The sequence below is a fragment of the Caretta caretta genome, chromosome 3, assembly GCF_965140235.1.
Source record: "Caretta caretta isolate rCarCar2 chromosome 3, rCarCar1.hap1, whole genome shotgun sequence".
NCBI classification, from domain to species: Eukaryota; Metazoa; Chordata; order Testudines; family Cheloniidae; genus Caretta; species Caretta caretta.
Genome location: NC_134208.1, coordinates 161,983,853 through 162,010,227, shown reverse-complemented (window position 1 = coordinate 162,010,227; position 26,375 = coordinate 161,983,853). Strand labels below are relative to the sequence as shown.

The window sequence follows — 26,375 nt, the reverse complement described above, 5'->3', positions numbered from 1 at the left end:
AGTGTTCATGCCAATGGAGAAATTTAAAGTGTATTTTAACCAATAGATCAGTCTGGTTTTAGGAAAGCACACAATACGTCCCTCGCTGCTTTAAAAAATAATTAAATAAAGATTCAGACATCTAGAACAAGATACATCTTGGACTGAAGTCACCAACCAGAAGAATTGTAAATTAAAGCAGTAATTTAATCCCCAAGGCCAAGGGCCCGGAGGTTCTCTGATCAATTTCTCCTCAATGTGACACTGCAACACTAAAACGGCAACAAGGCTGCTTGGTTGACAGGCAGCACCATACATGGAGAACATGGCACCAGATCAGGGGGACATAAATTTGGACGGCAAGGTTAGCAACCAATGTTTACAAACATAAAACAGAGGATCAGATGGGCCAGCAATAAATTATGACTGGATTGCGGTGAGCAAGAGAAATCTTCTAAAATAAAAAGCAACGAGGCTTTATATCCTCTCTTCAATTTTAGTTCAATTCCTGAACACACACACACACACACACGCTGTTGAAGCATGATGGAAAAATCCTATCTGACAACTGGAACTAAATAACAAGCACTTCTACTGCTACTTTCCAGGCATGGAAGCCTAAGCAGAGCCTTATTAGTTACTCTATAATAATCCCAACTCCAAGAGGCCCCTACTCAGACCCCATTTCAAATTCGGGGGGGTGGGGGGGAAGAAGAGGGTTTAAAAATGCAAGATAACCGGTTTAAAATGGGAGAGCTCTTGGCCCTCCTCTGCTTGATGCGCTTTCCCAAGCTAGTTCCATTCCCTTTAAACCACAGTTAACAGAGGTTTTTCTTCCCTTGTCCTTTACCTGTTTCATCCTCCCCCCTCCCACACACCTTGACAAAAATAGTTCAGAGGGAACATCTGATTGCCGAGGGGAGTGGAGAGGGAGGGGGAGAAAGAGATCCAAACTCTATTAAGAGAATCTTCTGAGCCAACCACTAAATACTTCTCACCAATTTTAAAATGGTCTGCTTCAGAGCAGGACCAAAGTAGTGTGTACTGGGTGATTTTGCAAGCATTTTACGAAATCTCAGCAGAGCACCCAGCAGTTAGCATCAGTAAAGGAGGGTATAAAAGCCATGTTTCAAGCATGACACCTGGGTGGACTTGCTCGCTACTGTTACAATTGCTGAACATCTCACGGATACCAAATATCTATGCAGATAAACCATAGCTACTACACAGTATATCAAGATCCTGGAATTGTCATGATGCGATGTCATTTACCCATATCTTTCTTACAAAGAAATACAGAAAAAGATCTTTTTCTATAAACATTTTCTTTGCTGAAAAAGGTATGAACGTCAAGACAGGGAGGGGGGAAGGAAAGCTTTGTTAAGACAGAATTATGGTCAAAAGTAGCATTGAATTTAAAAGGAAGCTTCACTGCACAATGTGTCTCTCTGTTCCTTTTGCATGCATAAGAATCATGATGGCCTAATGATTTCAGTGAAAGTCTATTGGGAATCAGTTGCAACTATCAAAATCAAATCAGTGTCACTGTGAGTTGCAGTTAATGCACAAGAAAGCCAAAACATGATTTTAAGGTTTAAACAAAATTGTGAAGCCTGCCACAAAACCTTTAACTCAGCTCCATTCTTTGACCCATCTACTTCCACAGAGTCTTCTAGCAACTCTCAGAACAGCAAGTTTAACTGCCATATTCTTTGGGATATGATTGCAAGGCTACAAGAAATTACCTCTGAGGAAGATTAAGGGAGTTCAATATGTACAGTTTGGGTAAACCATGGCTAAAGGGAGAGGGAAGGGTCAAACTGTCAACCAAGTATTTGAAGGGTCTAAATAACAAGGAAAGGGAAGACAATTTGGATGGCAACAGAAGTACCAGAATGAAATGAAGAAAAAGGTAAATATCTTCAGACAGTATTAGACTGTGGAAAGCTTTTCAAAGTGGTGGACGACATCACTTGAAACACTGAAAATTAGACTGGACAAAGCATTAAAATAGTAGTTCTTCAAAAAAGTGTTTTCCTGCAGACAACCTAAGAGCAGAGAAATTGTTTTCTGGGCCCTCTCAACATTCCAGCCCTGGACAGTGTAAAATATATTGAGATCCAAATGATCAGCCACCAGAACAGGTAGTATACCATGGTAGTCCACAGACTAATCTGAGTTCTCAGACTAGTTAGGTTAATACCTCTTCCTCTTCTTTTACCCAACGTCTATTGCCCATCTCCAACTTCTATGAGCTAAGTTTTATGAAGACTAAAATAACAGACAGCAAGACTACTAGAAATACAAGGTCCCCAAAAATCAATTTGATCTAAAATATTTGGGTAGAGTATTGCATCTTCTTGGGTCTTTGCCCTTTACTATAAGTATTTCTAGTCCAAATGCTTATAGTTAGGAAAAATTAAAATTCTGCACAGACATTAGGAATCTAGGAAGTCTGTTTCCTCCCTCTCTTCCCACCTATCTTCACCCTCAGACAGCAATATTCATTTAAAAAACAAACAAACAAAAAACAAAAAACCTAAACACCAAGGTCTATCAGCTCCATGCTTTATATATAAGACACATGCTAAGATCTTCCTCCCCTCTCTTAATCATAGACTCATAATAAATGGAGAGCTGGAGGGACTTTCAGAGGTCATCTCCTACAGCCCCCTATGGGGCTAAGTATACCTAGACCATCCCTGACAGGTGTTATGTCTAACAACCTGTTTTTAAAAACCTCCATTTATGGGGATTCCACAACCTTCTTTAGAAGCCTATTCCAGAGCTTAACTACCCTTATAGGTAGAAATATTTTCCAAATATCTAACCTAAATCTCCCTTGCTGCAGATTGAGCCCATGACTTCTTGCTCTACCTTCAGTGAACATGGAAAACAATTGATCACCATCCTTTCAATAAGAGCACCTAACAGTCTTCAAATGTGTTCAGGTTCCCTGAGTCCTCTTCTCTCAAGCCTAAACATGCCCAGGTTTGTTTAGTTTTTTTTAAAGCCTTTCCTCATAGGTCAGGTTGTCTAATCCTTTTATCATTTCTGTTGCTCTCCTCTGGATTCTCTCCAGTTTGTCTACATCTTTCTGAAGAGTGGCGTCCAACACTAGAGACAGCACTCCAGCTGAGGCCTCATCAGTGCCAAGTAGAGCAGGACAATTACCTCCCATGTCTTACATACGATACTCCTGTTAAAAAAAACCCAGAACGATATTAGCCTTTTTAGCAGCTGCATCATGTTGTTACCTCATTTGGTTTCTGATCCACTGTACCCTCCAGGTACTTTTCACCAGTATTACTGCCTAGCCACTTATTCCCCACTTTTTGCAACTGTGCATTTAATTTTTCTTTCTTAAGTGTAGTACTTTGCACTTGTCTTTATTGAATTTCATAATGTTGATTTCAGACAAGTTTTCCAATTTTTCAAGGTTGATTTTAATTCTAATCCTGTTCTCCATACTGCTTGCAACCCTTCCCAACTTGGTGTCATCTGTAAATTTTATAAGAACGCTCTCCAGATCCATTATCCAAGTCATTAATGAAAACATTGGACTAGTACCAGACCCAGGACAACCCCTGTGGGATCCCACCAACTACATCCCTCCCTCCCCCACCAAGTTTGATAGCAAACCATTGAGAACTACTCTGAAGATGGTCCTTCAACAGCTGTGCACCCTGGTTATAGTAATGTCACTGACTGTTCCTTTTGCTATTGATGACTCTATACATATAGGATTCCCAAATAGATTTTAAGTGTACATCTTTCAACCAAGCAAAAAAACCTGGATATTTATGGAGAAAAGACACAAGAAACCAGCAGATTATTTTGGGGGTAGTGGGTAGAAGTACCTTTCAGAACTAGAGGTTCCTTGCCTTCTCGCTTGAGTGACTCCAGCACTATGTGGAGTGGCTGGGAAGGCATTACTCGGCTTGGCTCATTGGTATTCTCATCATAAACTATAATTTCTTTGGAAAAGATCCTCTTGAAGGAGTCCTTGCCTTCCCGGCAGGAGATCAAGTCCAAGACCGTGATCTTGCCCTGCTGGAGCCTTCTCCTGCTGATCTTGTCAGAACAGTTAATGTGAACAGCCCCTTGAATGTGACTCTTATTGTACTCCATGAATGGCCTGCAGTCAATGATGACAGGCCCTTGGTTCTGTTGGTGGCTCTTGTTGCATTTGGTCATCTTTTTAGCCAGGTCATTAGGGTAGATTACTTTTATGCTAGCTAGTTGCTTGGTTGTGCCTGAGGCCGGGCTCCCCACTCCACCCGATGGACTCAATGCGCCCGTGTTCTCATTGTTGTTGACCATTTGGTTAGCAGGGCAGGTGGTAGAGGTTCCTACGTTGGTAGTGCTGCTGGTGCTTGCTTGAGTTTGGGCCTGATTGTCCTTGTCGTAAGTTGCCACAGTGCAGCAACTGGCGCTGCTGCATCCACAACTCAGAGAGCGTGCCGAGCTGTTGGATGAGGGCATATACGTGAGATTAGCAGCCTTTAGGGACACAACAGCTGTGCCAAGGAGACTTGTGTGACTCTCACTGGCAGAAGAAGCAGATTCAAGGTAGCTAGAGTCTAAACAAAGGTTGAGATCCTGAGGTCTTACTGGCCTTGAAAGTGCCACTACTACCCTGTCGTCTAAAGGAGATGGAGGCATGAGGAGGCTGAGAATTGGCAAGTCAAGAAGAACTCAAGATCTGTCTGCAAAGGGAAAAAGAAAAAGGATCACATGAAACATACAGGGTCAGAGATTTCTAAAAGCGGTTTCTGATACTCAGCGCTGACTAAGAGTGATCAGCTCAGCGCAGTTAATGAAGGAACCTCTCCCACTCCTGCAGCAAAAACTTCAACTCTTTACCCAAAGAGAATGCAGAACGTGCAATTGGCCTACCATGCAACTAGTCGACATTCATTTACATGCAGATGCTGAGCTACCCTGAAGCCTTAAGGCTGCAAAGCATGCAACTGAGAAAGATAATAAAAAGGCATGTTCTCTCATTTCCTCTGCTCACAGCAAGGGACAGAACTACTGGCATGGCTCGACAACTCACTGGAGTGCACAGCAGCTAAATACATCAGAGGCAGATGTGCAACTTTTCTAGCAAGCTTGAATAAAGCTAGCTTTGGAATAAACTCTTGAGAAAGCCATTTGAAAGCTTGAACCCATACAGAAACAAAGGCATAACAAGAAGATGCCAGAGATTATTATGTAATTGAAAGGGACAAGCCTGCATTCCATCTCCCCTTTTTAGATCCGAGTACAATTCTAATAAAAATGTATCAGCCTGGAAAGTCTAGCACCTCGAGCAATCCTAGAGGCAGAAGCACCCTCACCCCACAGAACAGTTTTAGAGACTCCAGGAATAAGGGTCCCTCTGCAGCCCCTAGGTCATGATTTTTAGGAGCTTTATTGTCTCATCTACTAAGAGACACCAGAAAGTTATTTACACACACACCCCCAAAAGATATCCACCAACTTTCAGAGCATCTGGTACTCCCCTCCTCGAAATACATTCATTCCATCAACCAGCTAACAAATTAAATAAATCTAACAAAATAAAGTGACTGAGCACTTCTAATATCAATTTCCCCTCACGCTTCCAACATTATACTGTCCATGTCTCCAATACTTATAACATCCCCTTTTTATATCAATGAGTTGTATTCTCTGGCCTGCCTTGGGATAACAAGTCCCTCCACTTCCTTCTTTTCTCTAAAAATCTCTTTGCGAGATGAATTTGAAAACATTTTTACAATGGGGAAAATATTTATCATTTACAGATGAACGTCAGCTCTAACATGACAGAAAATGAAATCTCAGGGTAGAGACCAATCATCAACCTTTACAAAACGACCCCAGTAGATTGTCTAGCCTATCCCTCCTCCTTTCCTCTTTAAAAAAAAAAAAAGAGCCTGACAGTCAAACATAAGGGAAAACTAAAAAGCAATCTCCTCCAGCTAGTAAAGAGGAAAAAAACAGCAGCACAATTAAAAATAAATTGCAACTAATTTTATTTCAAAGTATACATAAAAATCAGTAAGATTACAAAAACACTTCACAGGATTTGATCCCAGGTACAGAGGGTTGTTTTCCCAAGGATATATATGCAGTTTTGGAAGAGCTGCATCTCTGCAGCAGAGGGTCGTATATTTACAGCAAAACCACGAAGTCAGGGAACCGAGCTAACGCAGCCCTATTTAGCACCACGAACCACCACCCTCTCTTGTGTGCGTCTGGGGTGGGGAAGATAAAGCCAAGGGAGAAGATGAAAGGAGAGCCCTGCGAGCACTCTCGTCTCTCACCCACCCACCAACCACACTGCAGCAATCCCAAACAAGAAAAGCCGCTTCTCCCATCCCACCAACACTCACTAGAAAGAGCAGAGGTCAGTAATCAGAGGCAGTACAAGCCCAACACTGTTGGCCGAGCTTTCTACACCACCCCTCCAAAAGTAGCATTGCATACAGATGAAACTATGCCCTTCTCTCATACTATGTATGTTTTAGGTGCTGTACCTCTGTGTAACTATATAAACGCTGCCCTCCCCTAACATTATGATCAGAGCCTTCCACTTACTTCATAAATAAGTAGATCCCTTCAGCATCCGGCGCTCGTCTGCGGCTACGGAGTTACACGTTAAACCCCCATTCACTGGGCTTCATTGATCTCCCGCTGCAACAGAGTTACTTTCTCTTTTGCTACACTGTAAATGTAAGGTTCGAAAGGGGCGGAGCGGGCGGGGACGGACGGCGCCCACGCCCAATGGGGGCTCTCCCCTGCAAGCGGGCGGGCTCCGAGCGCCGGGGGGCCAATGGCTGGAGATAGGGGAGTGGGAGGAGCCGGGGGCTGGGCTCCCAGCCGCTGGGGGATAGTTTATCCGACGTAGCTTTGAGTCCGTTGTGGTATAACACAGGGGGGCAGGGGGTGATGTCATTGGCAGCCAATCAGAAGCTGGGAAGAGCCGGAGCCGGAGAAGAGCAGCTGCTCTGTATTTACATGTCAACTGGCCCAGCGGGCATGTGCTTAACCCGTTCCGGGGCTGGGTTGTCAGTGGGGCGCTCGCTCGCCCCTTCCCTCCCGCTTTCCCGTCTCTCCCGCTTCTGTCTCCCGCCTGCCCCCTCGCTCCCCCGTCTCTGGAGTCCTTCTCCCCGCCCCCCGCTACACGGGCTCGCCTTCTGTGAATGAAACCCTCCTGCAGCAGCCACGGGCGCCGCGCCGCGAGATGGATTTGTTCATGTTAACAACCCCCCCCCCCCCCCCCCCCACACACACACACAAGCAAGGGGCTGACAACGCAGGCGGCACTTGGCAAGAAGACTTGGGGAAGGAGCCGATCCAGCCGCAGCCCGAGCTGCTCCCCTCCACCCGCCCTGGGAGGGCTCTCCGGGCGCAGGAGGGACGCTGTGAGAGGCAGGGGCGGAGCGGAGGGTGATAAGCCCAAGGCAGCGGAGAACGAGCTCCAAAGTGCGGCAGAGTCACCACCAGCCACGTTCGCAGGTGCTGCGCTGCTCTGCTGGCTGGCTGCCTTCTCCCCTCCGCCACTTCCCTGGCTGCAGCCCCCCGGCCCCGGGAAGGGCGAAAGTATTATTCCCCCCAGCACGCCCCTCCTGGGATGCAAGAGGCATGGGCCAAAAAAAAAAATCACACTCTCGCTTAATTTTTTTTTAAATCTCCCTCATTGTAATTGTCACAGCGCGAGTCAGCCCTGCCCTTTAAGGCTGGAAGCTGCCTTTTAAAGAGAGCTGTTGGCGTCTGCTGCCAAACGGCTGCATGTTGGGGAGAGACAATCCCAGCTCAGTGCCAGGCTTCAGCACCTCGTGCTGCCGCCGTTCAGCACCCATGCAACTCTGGAGCCCTTCCCAGTGCGGAATCAGACAGCTGGAGCAAGAGCAGAGCTCTGGCCGCGCGTTTAGGATGTGCAGGGTCTCACAGAGTATCTATCAACCCACCAAACCCCATCTCTCTCCCTCACACTCGCCTACCTCTCTTTGAGAGGCAGGGAGCACCGTGACCTTGGGTATTAACCAGGACCCACAGTCTCTGCTGTTATTGTGTTATTATCCTTTTAACAAGGAGTGAAGCGATCATGGATTGCAGCAGTTCTGCCTACTACCATAGCAGCCTTCCAGCAAAGGCTCAGAACGGTAAACTAGTGTGCCTGCCGCGAGACTGTAACATGAGGAGGAGGGAGGACTTCCCATTTAATAAATCTTTAAAATGCTGTGTCAAAGAGCCTCTTTTTTCAAAACTTGTCTTTGTCAATTACTTGTAAAAAGCTATGATTTCATGTGCCTTGCTTTTGCCATTTTCCCTCTCCTTGGTTATATAAGTCCCATTATTTGTTATAGAGTTTGATACAGACATGATGGGACTGTCACAGCTGTTGTGATTTTCAGTCAGTCTGATCCAAAACTATTTTATAAACATTACATATATATAAGGAATCACTTCACCCACCAGGGGAAAGCAGCCACTGCTAGAGCAAAAGCGTGGTAAATGTTTAACAGTGCTAAGCAACACTACACGATCGTTTTAGATGCTGTATCTAATTGAAGATACAGGAGGAATTCAGCAAAAACAACAAAGAGTCCTTGTGGCACCTTAGAGACAAACAAATTTATCTGGGCATAAGCTTTCATGGGCTATAACCCACTTCATCAGGTGCATAGAGTGAAAAATACAGTAGGTAGGTATAAATATACAGCACATGAAAAGATGGGAGTTGCCTTACCAAATACTCACCAGTAACTACACACCACACAACAGAAGCACTAACACAGGAACCAATCCCTGCAACAAACCCTGTTGCCAACTCTGTCTGCATATCCATTTAAGGGACACCACCATAGGACCTAACCACATCAGCCACACCATCAAGGGCTCGTTCACCTGCACATCTACCAATGTGATATATGCCATCATGTTCCAGCAATGCCCCTCTGCCATGTACATTGACCAAATGAGACAATCTCTACACAAAGGAATAAATGGACACAAATCAGATATCAAGAACTGTGACATTCAAAAACTAGTAGGAGAACACTTCAATCTTCCTGGACACTCAATAAAAGTGGAGAATCTTCAACAAAAAAAACTTCAAAAACAGACTTCAGTGAGCAACTGCAGAACTGGAATTAATTTGCAAACTTGATACCATCAAATTAGGCCTGAATAAAGACTGGGAGTGGCTGGGTCACTACAAAAAGTAATTTTCCCTCTGTTCATACTCACGCCTTCTTGTCAATAGTTGGGAATGGGCCACATCCACCCTGATTGAATTGGTCTCGTTAGCACTGACCCCCCTCCACACACACACACACTTGGGAAGGCAACTCCCATCTTTTCATGTGTTGTATATTTATAGCTGCCTACTGTATTTTTCACTCCATGCACCTGATGAAGTGGGTTATAGCCCATGAAAGCTTATGCCCAGATAAATTTGTTAGTCTAAGGTGCCACAAGGACTCCTCGTTATTTTTGCTGATACAAACTAACATGGCTACCCCTCTGAAACCAGGGGGAATTCAGGTAACTGGAACGTAATGAGCCGGACTGGAATTTGACTAGGACACGAGAGAGAATTCCCCATAGCATAGAATTCTACCATTGAGAGCATCAGCAATGCTTGCAACACACCCTATTGTCTGACACAAAAAACGTTTGCCACAGCATACAAACAGAACCAGGCAGCACTAGACACTTTAGTGCCCTAGGCCACTGTCAGCCAGTGGTGTGGGAATGCTTAAAGGAACACCTGGGCAGGAGCTACTCCTAAATATTAGGTGACTTAAAGGTTGCCTATGTAGGTTACAAACTAACGTCAGCCCCACCAGCATCTCTCCAATTGCACTTGCTGTGAGTGAACTTATTTAGGAAACATTAAACCCCATAATTCAATCACTAGCGCAGCTCCACCCATGGAAGTTATCGTTTAGACAAGACTCAGACCCCTTTATCATGGTGTCATATTACTCGACACTGTGTAGTTTTAGGCAAGAGGGTGATGAAAATGCTTAAGTTATCTCTGAAATACAGTCACCACTTCTACTGTCACCATTGGAGCTAAATGGTGGGGAATAAGTCTGAATTTTCCTGCTTTGGATACAGCCAGCAAATAATGTACATGCTTATAAACGATTGCATGTTTCATTTCTGTACCTAGAAATGGCACAACCGTTCTATTTACAAGTGTTAGGAGTATATTTTCCATACGAATAAAATGTTATAGGGATAATTTGTACGGTCCAGATTATATTTAGACTCAGACTTTAAGGCCAGAAGAGACGATCGGGATCATCTACCCATAAGAGCCAAGCACTTATGTATAGGGCTGTCAGGAAAACAAGAATTCCATTTCCAACAATGAACATTTGTTTCCAGCCCAAGGCAGCACAAAACCAGGACCTTTCAGTTTTGGGGGAAAAAACCCACAAAGAGAGATCCCACCCTAGAATACTCAGTACCCTAGTTGTTAGAACAAGGGTCAAGTCCCTCCTTTGAATCGGGAAGAGCAGTGACTTAAAACTGTGTCTCTGACATCCCAAGTAAATGCCCTACTTACTGGGCTATTGGCTATTCCAAGCTGGGTCTGGGGGTCTGTCTCTCTTTCTCTCACTCTTACTCATATATTGGCCTTTAGAAAGTTTAGTGAAAAATTATATGATTCAGGGAAAAAATTTGATTTCTACCAAACAGCATTTTCCAATGAAAAACTATTTAGTTAAGCTTCCGCTCAGCTCTACTTATAATTTTACACACAGAAAATGAGACAATACAGTGGGTGAGGTCAATGCTGTTAACTGTGAGACAGATATCCACACTACTATGCATTGCAATAGTGCAGGGGATGGATAAGACACAGTGTGCATTGGAAAAGGTGCTATGAGACCATTTAATGCCCCACAAGTTGTCAGAGAATTGGTCGTGCATCTCATGCAACAGACTGCACATTCATAAACCCAGGACTCCCAAATTTCATGCTAAGGCACTCTGTCAGTACTGACAGAGGGAGGAGGGTCATCTGTGGAGGCTCCAGCACCAAAAAGAATCAACATTCAATTGAAAAATAATTCCCGTTGTACAGTGATGACTAACCTCTGGAATTTCCATTTTTAGATACAAGTTTCCTAATAATCCTGTTCCCTCAAAAATAATCATGTGCTAGTGAGAGCAGCATCAAGTGAAAAAACACAATAGCTTCTGTGAATGGAAGCTGTAAATCACTCAGAATGCAGCATAAGGTCCCACTGGAGCACAGAGCCTAACAAGGTAAGCCCTGGTCTACACTAGGACTTTAGGTCGAATTTAGCAGCGTTAAATCGATTTAAACCTGCACCCGTCCACACAATGAAGCCCTTTATTTCGACTTAAAGGGCTCTTAAAATCGATTTCCTTACTCCACCCCTGACAAGTGGATTAGCGCTTAAATCGACGTTGCCGGCTCGAATTTGGGGTACTGTGGACACAATTCGATGGTATTGGCCTCCGGGAGCTATCCCAGAGTGCTCCATTCTGACCGCTCTGGACAGCGCTCTCAACTCAGATGCACTGGCAAGGTAGACAGGAAAAGAACCGCGAACTTTTGAATCTCATTTCCTGTTTGGCCAGCGTGGCAAGCTGCAGGTGACCATGCAGAGCTCATCAGCAGAGGTGACCATGATGGAGTCCCAGAATCGCAAAAGAGCTCCAGCATGGACTGAACGGGAGGTACGGGATCTGATCGCTGTTTGGGGAGAGGAATCCGTGCTATCAGAACTCCGTTCCAGTTTTCGAAATGCCAAAACCTTTCTGAAAATCTCCCAGGGCATGAAGGACAGAGGCCATAACAGGGACCCGAAGCAGTGCCGCGTGAAACTGAAGGAGCTGAGGCAAGCCTACCAGAAAACCAGAGAGGCGAACAGCCGCTCTGGGTCAGAGCCCCAAACATGCCGCTTCTATGATGAGCTGCATGCCATTTTAGGGGGTTCAGCCACCACTACCCCAGCCGTGTTGTTTGACTCCTTCAATGGAGATGGAGGCAATACAGAAGTAGGTTTTGGGGACGAAGAAGATGATGAGGAGGAGGTTGTAGATAGCTCACAGCAAGCAAGCGGAGAAACCGGTTTTCCCGACAGCCAGGAACTGTTTCTCACCCTAGACATGGAGCCAGTACCCCCCGAACCCACCCAAGGCTGCCTCCTGGACTCAGCAGGCGGAGAAGGGACCTCTGGTGAGTGTACCTTTTAAAATGCTATACATGGTTTAAAAGCAAGCATGTGAAAGGATTACTTTGCCCTGGCATTTGCGGTTCTGCCTTTGCAAAAGGTTTCTGGGGAGGGCAGCCTTATTTCGTCCTTCATGGTAGGACACTTTACCACTCCAGGCCAGCAACACGTACTGGGGAATCACTGTAGAACAAAGCATTGCAGTGTATGTTTGCTGGCATTCAACCAAAATCCGTTCACGCGGTGGGAGGAGGCAAAATGCGACCTTGTAACGAAAGCACATGTGCTATGTATGTAATGTTAACAGCAAGGTTTACCCTGAAAGAGTGTAGCCACTGTTCTATAAAATGTGTCTTTTTAAATACCGCTGTCCCTTTTTTTTTCTCCACCAGCTGCATGTGTTTCAATGATCACAGGATCTTCTCCTTCCCAGAGGCTAGTGAAGCTTAGAAAGAAAAAAAAACGCACTCGCGATGAAATGTTCTCCGAGCTCATGCTGTCCTCCCACACTGACAGAGCACAGACGAATGCGTGGAGGCAAATAATGTCAGAGTGCAGGAAAGCACAAAATGACCGGGAGGAGAGGTGGCGGGCTGAAGAGAGTAAGTGGCGGGCTGAAGAGAGTAAGTGGCGGGCTGAAGAGAGTAAGTGGCGGGCTGAAGAGAGGGCTGAAGCTCAAAGGTGGCGGCAGCGTGATGAGAGGAGGCAGGATTCAATGCTGAGGCTGCTGCAGGACCAAACCAGTATGCTCCAGTGTATGGTTGAGCTGCAGCAAAGGCAGCTGGAGCACAGACTGCCACTGCAGCCCCTCTGTAACCAACCGCCCTCCTCCCCAAGTTCCATAGCCTCCACACCCAGACGCCCAAGAACGCGGTGGGGAGGCCTCCGGCCAACCAGCCACTCCCCCACAGAGGATTGCCCAAAAAAAAGAAGGCTGTCATTCAATAAATTTTAAAGTTGTAAACTTTTAAAGTGCTGTGCTTAAAGTGCTGTGTGGCATTTTCCTTCCCTCCTCCACCACCCCCCCTCCTGGGATACCTTGGTAGTCATCCCCCTATTTGTGTGATGAATGAATAACGAATGCATGACTGTGAAGCAGCAATGACTTTATTGGCTCTGCAAGCAATGATTAAAGGGAGGAGGGGAGGGTGGTTAGCTTACAGGGAAGTAGAGTGAACCAAGGGGCGGGGGGGTTCATCAAGGAGAAACAAACAGAACTTTCACACCGTAGCCTGGCCAGTCATGAAACTGTTTTTCAAAGCTTCTCTGATGCGTACCGCGCCCTCCTGTGCTCTTCTAACCGCCCTGGTGTCTGGCTGCGCGTAACCAGCAGCCAGGCGATTTGCCTCAACCTCCCACCCCGCCATAAACGTCTCCCCCTTACTCTCACAGATATTGTGGAGCACACAGCAAGCAGTAATAACAGTGGGAATATTGGTTTCGCTGAGGTCTAAGCGAGTCAATAAACTGCGCCAGCGCACCTTTAAACATCCAAATGCACATTCTACCACCATTCTGCACTTGCTCAGCCTGTAGTTGAACAGCTCCTGACCACTGTCCAGGCTGCCTGTGTACGGCTTCATGAGCCATGGCATTAAGGGGTAGGCTGGGTCCCCAAGGATACATATAGGCATTTCAACATCCCCAACAGTTATTTTCTGGTCTGGGAATAAAGTCCCTTCCTGCAGCTTTTGAAACAGACCAGAGTTCCTGAAGATGCGAGCATCATGCACCTTTCCCGGCCATCCCACGTTGATGTTGGTGAAACGTCCCTTGTGATCCACCAGAGCTTGCAGCACTATCGAAAAGTACCCCTTGCGGTTTATGTACTCGGCGGCTTGGTGCTCCGGTGCCAAGATAGGGATATGGGTTCCATCTATAGCCCCACCACAGTTAGGGAATCCCATTGCAGCAAAGCCATCCACTATGACCTGCACATTTCCCAGGGTCACTACCCTTGATATCAGCAGATCTTTGATTGCGTGGGCTACTTGCATCACAGCAGCCCCCACAGTAGATTTGCCCACTCCAAATTGATTCCCAACTGACCGGTAGCTGTCTGGCGTTGCAAGCTTCCACAGGGCTATCGCCACTCGCTTCTCAACTGTGAGGGCTGCTCTCATCTTGGTATTCATGCGCTTCAGGACAGGGGAAAGCAAGTCACAAAGTTCCATGAAAGTGCCCTTACGCATGCGAAAGTTTCGTAGCCACTGGGAATCGTCCCAGACCTGCAACACTATGCGGTCCCACCAGTCTGTGCTTGTTTCCCGAGCCCAGAATCGGCGTTCCACAGCATGAACCTGCCCCATTAGCACCATGATGCATGCATTGTCAGGGCCCATGCTTTCAGAGAAATCTGTGTCCATGTCCTGATCACTCACGGGACCGCGCTGACGTCGCCTCCTCGCCCGGTATCGCGTTGCCATGTTCTGGTGCTGCATATACTGCTGAATAATGCGTGTGGTGGTTAATGTGCTCCTAATTGCCAAAGTGAGCTGAGCGGGCTCCATGCTTGCCGTGGTATGGCGTCCGCACAGAAAAAAGGCGCGGAACGATTGTCTGCCGTTGCTCTGACGGAGGGAGGGGCGACTGACGACACGGCTTACAGGGTTGGCTTCAGGGAGCTAAAATCAACAAAGGGGGTGCCTGTACATCAAGGAGTATTTCAGGCAGGACTGCACGGAGGGTTCCAATAAGAAATGGTGCACCTAAGTTATCGTTGTTATTGGAACAAGGAGGTTAGCCTGGCCTCTGATTGATACATGGCTAGATTTACCTCGCTGCACCTTCTCTGTGAGTGACTGCAGTGTGACCTAGAGGAATGAGTCCCCTAGACAGGGGAGGAGGCAAATGAGTACAAAACAAATCTGGTCTATTTCTTGTTTTGACCCACTCCATCTATCTTTTACATCTTTGGCTGGCAGCAGACGGTGCAGAAGGACTGCATGCCATCCACATCTCATGGCTGCTCGGCAGAAGATGGTACAGTACGACTGCTAGCCATCCCCATCTCTTGCCTGCCTGGCAGAAGATGGTGCAATACGACTGCTAGCAATCCTCATCTCTTGCCTGCCTGGCAGAAGATGGTACAGTACGACTGCTAGCAGTCCGTATCGCCTGCCTGCTCACCATAAGACGGTTCAATAGGACTGACTGCAGGACTAAAGAGAATGACCTGGTCAAGTCACTCCAAATTTAGTCCCTGCGCCCATGTCTGCCCAGGCGCTCCCAGCCGACGCGGCCAGGAGCACCTCGGACACGATGAGGACGACTACCAATCGTATTGCACCGTCTGCTGCCAGAAGGCATGGGGTTGCTGCTACTGTGCAGCAAAGCCGTACCGCGTCTGCCAGCACCCAGGAGACATAGGGTGACGGTTACCTGAGCGGGCTCCATGCTTGCTGTGGTATGGCGTCTGCACAGGTAACTCAGGAAAAAAGGCGCGAAATGATTGTCTGCCCTTGCTTTCACGGAGGGAGGGAGGGAGGGAACGGGGGCCTGACGACACGTACCCAGAACCACCCGCGACAATGTTTTAGCCCCATCAGAGCGCTCCATTGTGACTGCTCTGGACAGCACTCTCAGATGCCCGATTGTTTGCCATTGCTCTGACGCTGGGAGGGGCGCTTACAGGGTTGGCTTCAGGGAGCTAAAATCAACAAAGGGGGTGGCTTTACATCAAGGAGTATTTCAGGCAGGACTTCACAGAGGGTTCCAATAAGAAATGGTGCACCTAAGTTATTGTCCTTATTGGAGCAAGAAGGTTAGCCTGGCCTCTGATTGATACATGGCTAGATTTACCTCGCTGCACCTTCTCTGTAAGTGACTGCAGTGTGATCTAGAAGAATGAGTCCCCTAGACAGGGGAGGGGGGGGAAGCAAATGAGTACAAAATAAATCTGGTCTATTTCTTGTTTTGACCCACTCCATCTATCTTTTACATCTTTGGCTGGCAGCAGACGGTGCAGAAGGACTGCATGCCATCCACATCTCATGACTGCTCGGCAGAAGATGGTACAGTACGACTGCTAGCAGTCCGTATCGCCTGCCCGCTCACCATAAGACGGTTCAATAGGACTGACTGCAGGACTAAAGAGAATGACCTGGTCAAGTCACTCCAAATTTAGTCCCTGTGCCCATGTCTGCCCAGGCGCTCCTGATCGACCTCACAGAGGCGACCAGGAGCACCTCAGACATGACGAAGACGGCTACCAGTCGTACTGTACCGTCTGCTGCCACAAGGCAAGGGGTTGCTGCTACTGTGTAGCAATGCCGTACCGCGTCTGCCAGCACCCAGGAGACATAGGGTGACGGTTACCTGAGCGGGCTCCATGCTTGCCATGGTATGGCGTCTGCACAGGTAACTCAGGAAAAAAGGCGCGAAATGATTGTCTGCCCTTGCTTTCACGGGGGGAGGGAGGGAACGGGAGGCTGACGATATGTACCCAGAACCACCCGCGACAATGTTTTAGCCCCATCAGGCATTGGGATCTCAACCCAGAATTCCAATGGGCAGCGGAGACTGCGGGAACTGTGGGATAGCTACCCACAGTGCAACGCTCCGGAAGTCGACGCTTGCCTCGGTACTGTGGAAGCGCTCCGCCGAGTTAATGCACTTAATGCACTTAGAGCATTTTCTGTGGGGACACACACACTCGAATTTATAAAACCGATTTCTAAAAAACCGACTTCTATAAATTCGACCTTATTCCGTAGTGTAGACATACCCTAAGTCTGTTAAGTCTCTGCATGCTGTACTTCCTATTAACTATGAGACCAGCTGCAACCTGCTCCCTGTTATACAAATTAGGATCCACCCCCAGACTCCTGGTAGGTAACCAGTGCAATACTCAGATTGGCAAACTTTGGGTTCTTCTGGCCTAAAGTAAAATATCCTAAGGAAAAGGAAAGCAAAGTAGGGATGGGGGCGTGGGGAGGGAAGAGAGAGACACAAAGTTTCACAGACAAATTACCAGGGGAACGCAGATGAAAGGGAATCAGACTTTCTGGCAATATATTTAGACACAGAAAATTATATAAAATGTTTAGTTCCTTCCCTTTTTCCAAGTGAACTGCAAGGCAAAAATGAAAATTGGCTTCTGAGCTGCAGGGGCCCACTAATCAACCTGTGGGCAGGCATTCAGCAGCGCTACAAAATTTTAAAATTCTTTTTCCCCCATTCTGATCTTTGTGAAATCCTCTTAGTATTTGCTGGATCACTGACAATATCTCATAATGTATCAGTATGTCACGTCAGAAATGCTTCAGCTCTCATTACAATCCAAGCAATCTGGTGAGGTGACAGAATGATGTCAGTTAAGGTATCTTCACTGATCAATAAAGTGTCTGTAAAATTTAATCTAGAAACTTGAATCTAAATCCCTTTGATTTTCCTGGGTTTGGACAGGAAAGGGGTTATGTGAATTTGAAATACTGAATCCAAATTAAAGCACCAGGACTTTGGTTGAATCCAAAGCTGGAAAGGGCCCATTTTCCAGATCCATTTCCAAGATGGTGGAAACTTTACGGACAGTAAAGTCAAAGGTCTGCATTTTAGAGCCAAAATCTCAACGGACAGGTTGCAAGACTTTGATAGCATTGAACACAAATCCCTTGATTCTGTCAACAAACCCAAACCTGGTCTAAACCTAATCAAGATCCAGATCCAGGCACCATCTCCTCGGCCCATCTCTGCAGAAAATCTTCTACCCCCTGAATGCCTATCAAGTTAGTGGATTCTGTCACAGCTTTCAGAGTAACAGCCGTGTTAGTCTGTATTCGCAAAAAGAAAAGGAGTACTTGTGGCACCTTAGAGACTAACCAATTTATTAGTCTCTAAGGTGCCACAAGTATTCCTTTTCTTTCTGTCACAGCTCTGGTCAAGCTCCCGGGCTGGGCACTCATCAGGCTGCTGTGTTTGGATCCCAACACTGGACTTGTGTGCTTTTCACTTGCAGAGTCTGAGCAGAGCCCGAGCAGAGCCCAGGCATAGTCTATGGTTTTGGGTCTCTAGGCAGACTCTCAGTGTACAAATCTCCATCTATCCCTCCCTTCTCAGAGCGGGACCTTACAGTCCAGCTGCATAGGCCCTGAGACTATGCTGGCTCCCCCAGACTCCGCAATACCATAAGCACACCATTCCCAGGGCTCCAACATTGTGGGTACTCTGGTAAAGTTTGTCCCTTCAGGTGTTACCCCAAAAACAGATTCAGAGTATCCTCAGAATAGCCCACCTATTGTCCCTTTCTGGGCTTACCAAGGATTCCCTCAAAACAGCCCACGTGTTCTCCTGTTATAATCAAGCTGTTCTCATTGGGTATGGGTCTTCAGAATAGCTAAGGAATATCTTGGGCTTGCCAGAGGTTCCCTGTTTTAGAAACTCCCTAGAACAGCTTGAATCTGTTACCTCCAGAGGACATGGATACAGTCTTCCAATAAATAATTGACACATGCAGTATTCTGTCCAAAACAAAGCATCCTTTTTTGGTGCAAATAACAATCCCTGATACAGTATCATCATCACAGGTCACTGACAGCTACCGGTAACAATCGTTAAGTGTTACATATATAGATTCCCTGTACAATTAACATAATATGCATACACATCTTTATTAATCCACACACAAGCTAACCCTAGCACTATACCACAATCGTAACTGACAGGCTTATTCTGTCTCCTGATTTCTGCAGCGGCTGCTTCTTCATGCTTTCTTCTACCATCTGCTTTGCTCTGATCTGCTCCACAGCTCAACATCACATTGGCTCCCCCGAGTCAGGTCAGCTATCTGCTTGCTCCTCCTTTGCTATCCGTCCATTCCCAATAGCCTCTCTCTCTCTGCTGCCCATAGGCACACTGCCTTTTATACTGTTTTTTCAATTCTATTTTTAGACATGACACCATCAGATCTTTACTGCACATGCTCGCATGTGCTCAGTACCAACTTTCCACACATTACCTCATTCTTGAATGCATGTCAACATTCCACGCATGCTCACTGCCGTTGTTTACCTCAGAGTTATGATTACCTTATCTGTACTTTCCCCTACTTTGGTAATTTAGCTGACTTTACCCCTACTTTGAAGTGCTGTGTGACCTGCAGCTTCCATCTAGTGGTGGAGTGACTCTTGTTTATTCAAAATGGAGGCCAGGAATACAAAATGGAGTCTGGGGATTTCTCTGGTATCACAGGAACATGTGATAGTTGAAGCAAATAGACACTGATTTTGCTTTGGGATTCTAACACCATTACTCTTCACTTTCACAAAACAAGAGAGATACAGATGTAGGCAAAACAAAGAGACACCTCTATACCATTGCCTGCCTGTTTCTTCACTACACTTAAGTATTCATTGGGAGCTGGTCAAAGCATTCTAACAGTGTCCTTCCTCTCCAGCTTTTCTCCTGCACATGGCTTTTCCTCCAGAACATTGAGACTCCCCACCTTACTCCTGCAGTTAGTGTGCTTCAGGTTCTGGCTGGTCTGACGGTCAGAAAGGTTCCCCTTCACTCCAGAAACATATCCCCTTTCTGGGAAATTCCACACCTTCTCCTCTGGAGATCTGGTTTTCCTACCTTCAGCCACCCCATTGTTCTGTTCAGGCATGGCTCTTTCACTTGTTGATAGTCCTTAATGCCTGTCACAAGGAGTACGCAATAAGAATACAGTAAAAATAATCGTAAGGGCCTAAACACAGAGAATTCATAATATCAACCAGAACTCATCAATTGCACATAGACAGATTCCCCAGAAAGTCACAGAGCCATTCAACACAAGCCTGTGCTCAGCTCAACTCAATCTCAGATTTTTGTTTGCAGCTCTGCAGCAGCAACTCCAAACCACTGACGGTGAGGTAGGGGAAGCCAGTGGATATATCACAGATACAAGAACTTGGCTTCCCGAAGTCTCTTCCCCTTGAACTGTCAACTTTCCACTGAGAGCAATTGCTTCTATGTTCTGGTGAATATTTTGATTAAGCAAGCCAGGAAACAGAACAGCTTCATTCTTATATCAGAAAACACAACAATCCTATTTGGAGGTAGATTACTTACTGATGCCTTATGAGTTATACGTTATTTGCAATAGTGAATACAAATAAAAGATTTTTACAGATATGAAATTATTGATTATTGATACCTTTTCCAAACAAGAGGCTAGAATGGAGTGGAGAGGGAGTGGTGGTGTTCTCCCAGATTTTGAGCACAGATATGGCTTGATCCCCTTGAAAATGCCAAAGTGAGACTCCACTCAGATTTTCCTAATATGATCTTCCTTCTTTGTTCTTGCTTGCTCCAATCAGCAGTGTAGAGTTAGTGTTGATGTTGCTGAGGCAAAGATAGTCAGTTTACACTTCCCCCAAAGCTATTATTCAGGTTGTCTGCAAAGTCTGGAAGACAGTACTGCATTGGTTTACACCTTCACATGTAAAAGGTTGTCCTCTCAACCATAAGGGTTCTAACATATATATAATTATGGGCATCCGCCTGAAAAAAGACTGATTCATTGAACTGCTTTGCTGTGTGGTGGTCAAATCTGACATGTATCCAAAGCAAACACTTATTAAAAAATTAATGTTTTGGATACTGATTGAATAAGGCATTTGTCTTATTACTTTCTCACCAGACTATTCTACATTAACATAAACTGAGCAAAATGATTCATTATGAATTATTTTTTGATGAACTTACCTTGAGGGAAAGTTCTATAGAATTAAATGGAAAATAAGTTTTCTATAGATTATTTTGAACCATCCAATAATATTTAATTCAGGAATGTATCTCTGCTGAGTAGTCTTGCCAGATAAAGAGGGCATAAATGTACCACACTGTTTTATACCATGTACGCTTTCTATTGAACTTAGCTTTGTGTTTTTTCCTTATTCCACTGTAATTGTTATTGCTTTCTGTCCTTGTACAACAGAAAAACAAAGAATATCCTTTGTATTCAGTCACATTATATAGCCTTAAGAGGATTTACTACAGAACCTTATTGACTTCATCTTTGTTACATTTCATTGGATTCTTCTGTAAAGCTAGCCATTTCTTCCTGCTCACAGAATATGCATGACCCAATTGGGATTTCCTCACATGTATTTAACAGATATCTTTTCCGAATGTTTTACTGTCTGACTCCAGTTTTATTAAAAATTCAACCTGTGTTGCTTAATTGTGATATGACAAATAGGTCATAGTATTGTTTCTGTATCACGAGTGGATGAGTGTGCTACTGGAATATAAGCACAGCTGGCATAAGTACCTGCATGTGTTTATTTAAATTTCTGTTTCCACAGGTAGTTGCAGGCATGATTTTGAAGTCTGTTTTTGGCAAAAAATGTTTACTATTAAAGTGTGGTTATTTAGATGTTTGCTGGAAAGCAAAAACAGAAGGGTGGAGAATGAGGCCCAAATGATTTTTTTTTTTTTAAGTGAAACATTCACAAAATTTTTGCATCTCACACCACACTAACTGAACAAAATATTTCATCCATTAAAGTTAACACATAAACAGTTAAACACCAATACATGTTTTTACTAATAATTTACACAGTAATAACCATGTCAAACTTACCAGTAGATACCATTTTAAAGTGGCCCCTAAGAAAAGTCCCTCGTTGTTGAAGGGTTTGTTCTGTGTCTCTCATTCTAATCTTCTGTTGAACAATAGGTGACTTTGTCCCTTGTTTGGAAAGAAACACAGAAATTTTATCTAAAATATTGCCCTGGATGTTCATATTTTAGTACCAGTCTGCCAATGGCTATGTGCAGTACCTGACCTGTGTGTAAATAAAGATTAAAGTCTACAGAGTTGGCAGGCCTTAGCTTTCAAAACTACTTCCAAGGAACATGTAAAGGAAGATTAGCAGCCTGATTGAGCCTGGTCTGGCAAACAGTATGAAAAGTGCTTTCCACCATGGTAAAAACAATAGTAAGCGCTCTCCTCAGTAATGTTTGCAAGGTCAGGTCGTTAGGTTTCAATGTCTGAAACTTGGGCTCAGATACATTTGCCTCAGTGATCATGGTTTATATTACAATAGAACTTGAAGGCCACAGCCAAGATTAGGCCTCCATTGTGCTAGGTAATGTATAGACACAGTAAGACACAGCTCCTACCTGAGAGAGCTCACAATCTAAACAGACCAGATGGAGAAAGGAAGCATTGTCCCCTTTTTACAGATGGTCAGCTGAAGCAGGAGGGCTTGGCTTTGACTGAGTCCAACACACAGGAAGTTGTAGCAGAGCCAGGAATTCAATTCCAATCTCCTGTGCCTTAACCACAAGACCTTCCTTCCTCTTAAGGAGTCTTCTGCCTTTCTGAGACCATTAACATTCGTATGGTTTATATTGTACACCTACACCTGGAAGTGAAGGGGTTCCTGTGTAGGGCTCTGCATGGAGCAAATAATGCCTTTATGTAGCACCTTTCTTCCAAGGGGCTCAAAGCACTTTACAAAGCAAGTAATTATCCCAGTTGTACAGACCAGGAAAGCAAGGCACAGAAGTTGGTTGACAAGTCCATGGCAGAGCAGGCAATAGGAGACTGAGGAGTCAGAAGACAGATTGCAATCCTCAGTCCAAAATAATGTTTAAATTTTGCAGTGAGCTCCCTGTACCAGGTCAGGAAGTGGGTGGATTAAATAATAGGCACCTCTGTGTATGTGTGAAAGTCACCCCCTGCAGAAAGCCAAGCACCTTTTAAATTTGCCTGGAGTTGAGAGGACAATGTTTTTGAACTCCATCTGCTAGTAACAGAGCTCTCATAGGTTCAAAAGCCATCTACAGTCCCACCAAATTCATGAAGGAAATGGTGTTCAGTAAGGTCAAATGAATAAAACTAATCTGAGAAATCTCTTCATCTACACATTTCAGTTAGACTTTTGCAAAAGTAGAATACCATTCTTTTAAAAAAACCAACACTACCTCTTGTCCTCAAGACACCTTGATCAGTTATCCCCCAAACCTCTTCCTTAAATACTCCCCTAGTAGGGGAGCAAATGTGACAAGTTCACCCAGAAGTTGGATCTTAAAATAGTATCTAAAACTTATTTTACAATGAAAGGCTAGTCCCAACCCATATATGATGCCTGACCAGAAAGGGTTAAGCAGCTTGTAGGCTAGTTGACCCAGAGTCAACCTTTGGAGACATGTTAGATAGGCTAGAACTTTGAAATGCAAACCTATATTGTTAGAAATTAAAAGTGATACTAATTGTATGATTTACTTATATCTTGTTTAATGATTAGCCATGTAAACAAACAGTTCCTGTCTGTCACTATAACTATTAATTCAGAGATCAAAAGGACATCTTAACATTTAGATGAACTGTACACATAGGATATCGCTGAATTCATAGCTCTTTAAAATGTATAGCAAATCATCTGTGAATGGCAGAAAAACAGGCAATTGCCTTATGTTAATCTGTGTGGATAACTACTGGTTATGCTTAGGAAATGGATCCACTTCAAAGTCCCCATGAGTGCCTATTGTTCGCTGAAGGACTCTGAGCTGTCACAAGAGAGCCTGAAACAGTATAAAAGGGTCCCAATCATTTTTTTATCTCAGATCTGCTTGAGGCTTCATGCAGGGGAAGCCTAAGACGTAAGGACTGAGATCCCAGTCCTAACTGGACCACCCTGAATATAAACATTGAACTGTAACCTATGAAGTATTTCTGAAAGAACTCTTTGCAACTGCAAAGCTCACCATCTCTGCTATGAATCTGAATCTCAAGAATTGTACTTGTCTGTATGTATACTGATCTTTTAACCAACGCTCTCTATCTTTTGTTTTTAAATAAATTTTAAGTTTAGTTCATAAGAATTAGCTATAAGTGTGTATTTGGGCAAGATCTGGAATATTCATTAACCTGGGAGGCAATGTGTCCAATCCTTTGGGATTGGTAGAACTTTTTTACATGATGAATAAGATTTTCACTAATCTTCATCATAGTTGACTTGGGTATCTGGGTGGACGCCTAAGGCTGGGTTACTTCAAGGGAACACTGTTGTTGGCTTTTGGGTAACCAGTGAGGTATTATAGAAGCTGTATTGTGCTGGCCTGGTAAATCTAAGTATTGGAATAACCACCAGCTTTGGGGATTGCCTGCCCCATTCTTTGCAGTTCACCCTAATTGAGTGACCTCAGTTGGCTCCCCTGGAACCCCAGTCACACTATACAATGGACAGGGTTCTGTCTGCCTTTTAGAAACCTATCTCCAACCAAACACTAGTAACAAAGGGATGTAGCTGACCCAGTTCACCTCAGTGTGGTGTTAACTTCAAAGCCTGAACTGGGGAACTTTTCAGTGCTATGGAAGACGCTTCATATCCATTCTTTCCTATTGTATTATGGTCCCTTTTCATGTCAGAATAAGCTCTCTAAATATTATGGTGAATAGCACAATTTAAATACCATAGGTGGACAGATAAAGGATTTGTTTACATGCCTGCTTGCACCAATTTATCTACAAGTTAACTACAGTTTTAAAGACAGGTTTCAGAGTAACAGCCGTGTTAGTCTGTATTCGCAAAAAGAAAAGGAGTACTTGTGGCACCTTAGAGACTAACCAATTTATTTGAGCATGAGCTTTCGTGAGCTACAGCTCACTTCATCGGATGCATACCGTGGAAACTGCAGCAGACTTTATATATACACACAGAGAATATGAAACAATACCTCCTCCCACCCCACTGTCCTGCTGGTAATAGCTTATCTAAAGTGATCATCAGGTGGGCCATTTCCAGCACAAATCCAGGTTTTCTCACCCTCCACCCCCCCACACAAATTCACTCTCCTGCTGGGCAAAAATGTTTTGGACCCAAGGTCCTCACTTCAGTGAGTGTTACAATCTAAGTTATAAAGGGAACAACAACCAACAAACAGACCATTATAGACAGGAGAGGAGGGGATACAATGGAAAGTCAGAAGAAAGAGGAAACTGCTCTTCAAAGAGCTTTATAACCCAAGTTCTAGTCATTTATATTGTCTCCATTCTGTTTTATTAGTGAGGGGGTGAGTGCTCCCTCTCTCACTTTTTGGTGTAGCTGGAGCAGAAGCAGATTGTGATGTAATGGAGAATAGAAACAGAACACAAGTAGAAAGGAACAAGTCCAATTAGAGTTATCTTTATGTCTTCACTTAACACTTTGGTTTCATAAAGACTATATTTTCCCAGGCTTTATAGCTGAATTGCTATATCAACTCTAAGAAAATAAGTGAATGTATAGTTATGGCTACCACTAATAAACATGAACTGAGAAAGCAATGCACAAATAACTGATAGATGTATGGGCCAAATTACACTCTCGATTACACCCATGCACCCCTATTGATTTCCATGAGAACAAAATCTGGTCGTGTGTGTGTTGGTACAAAATCTCCTTAAAAATATAGTGCTGCTGGAATTTTCAACTGTGATGGCTCCTTTCTAGAGATAGGCAGGCTAATTAATCCAACATTTGGGGGCGTATGCCAATCCTTCTCACCATTAGTCCCATTAAGCTCATGGGTTTCATTTGCCTGTCACTTAGGCTACTGGGTGGTAACTTCAATGAAACTGACACTACAGCAAAGCTAACCTAGGTGAGAAGAGAATCAGGGTCAAACAGTTATATTTATGTGAGCAGGGTTTGGTAATCCTTCTGATTATAAAATACTTATTCTTGATACATCTCAGCTGAGTTTTTACACAATTCCCCACCCATTGATCATAGTGGTTGTTTTCACTATACAACAAAAGCAGAAGCTTTCCTTCTTTTAATCGTGTATTAGTAAAAAAACTAGCTTAAGTATTATGGTTAGCATGGACACCACATTAATTGCTTCTTATTACTTCTGCTCTCTCAAGGTAATAATTCTATGGTTGACTGTAGAAGTCTAAGCAGAAGGACTCGCACCTGATCTCAGGAACATTGATTGGAAGCTACTAGCTTAACTCCTTGGTTCAGGAAGGAGTAACAGATACCACACCTAGAATCTATTCAGGCCCTTTCTTCAGGGAACTTGTGACGGGTTCAGTCACAGAGGGCCCCTTGGGACTGCCACCTGACATGCTGAGACTACCTCTGAGCCCATTTTCCCTGGCAGCTTGGGTCTTCAGTACACTGTCTTGTGAAGCCAGACACGCTAGCCTGCTGCAAACCCAGGCCTGAACCACATCCCCCAAAAGCTGCAGGCTTAACTGAAAACAGC

At 44.7% G+C, this 26,375-nt stretch overlaps 1 protein-coding gene across 1 annotated transcript in view; it reads right to left on the bottom strand.

The window, feature by feature from the left end:
- Nucleotides 1–6,676, bottom strand: part of DUSP10 (dual specificity phosphatase 10) — a 36,317-nt gene extending 29,641 nt beyond the window's left edge. Inside the window, exons 1-2 of the mRNA XM_048843246.2 lie at nucleotides 6,565–6,676; nucleotides 3,840–4,688 (exon numbers count right to left, since the gene is read on the bottom strand). Of these exons, the coding sequence (XP_048699203.1) occupies nucleotides 3,840–4,644 (805 nt within the window). The 5' untranslated portion in view covers nucleotides 4,645–4,688; nucleotides 6,565–6,676. The remainder of the gene's footprint in view (nucleotides 1–3,839; nucleotides 4,689–6,564) is intronic.
- Nucleotides 6,677–26,375: the final 19,699 nt, after the last annotated feature.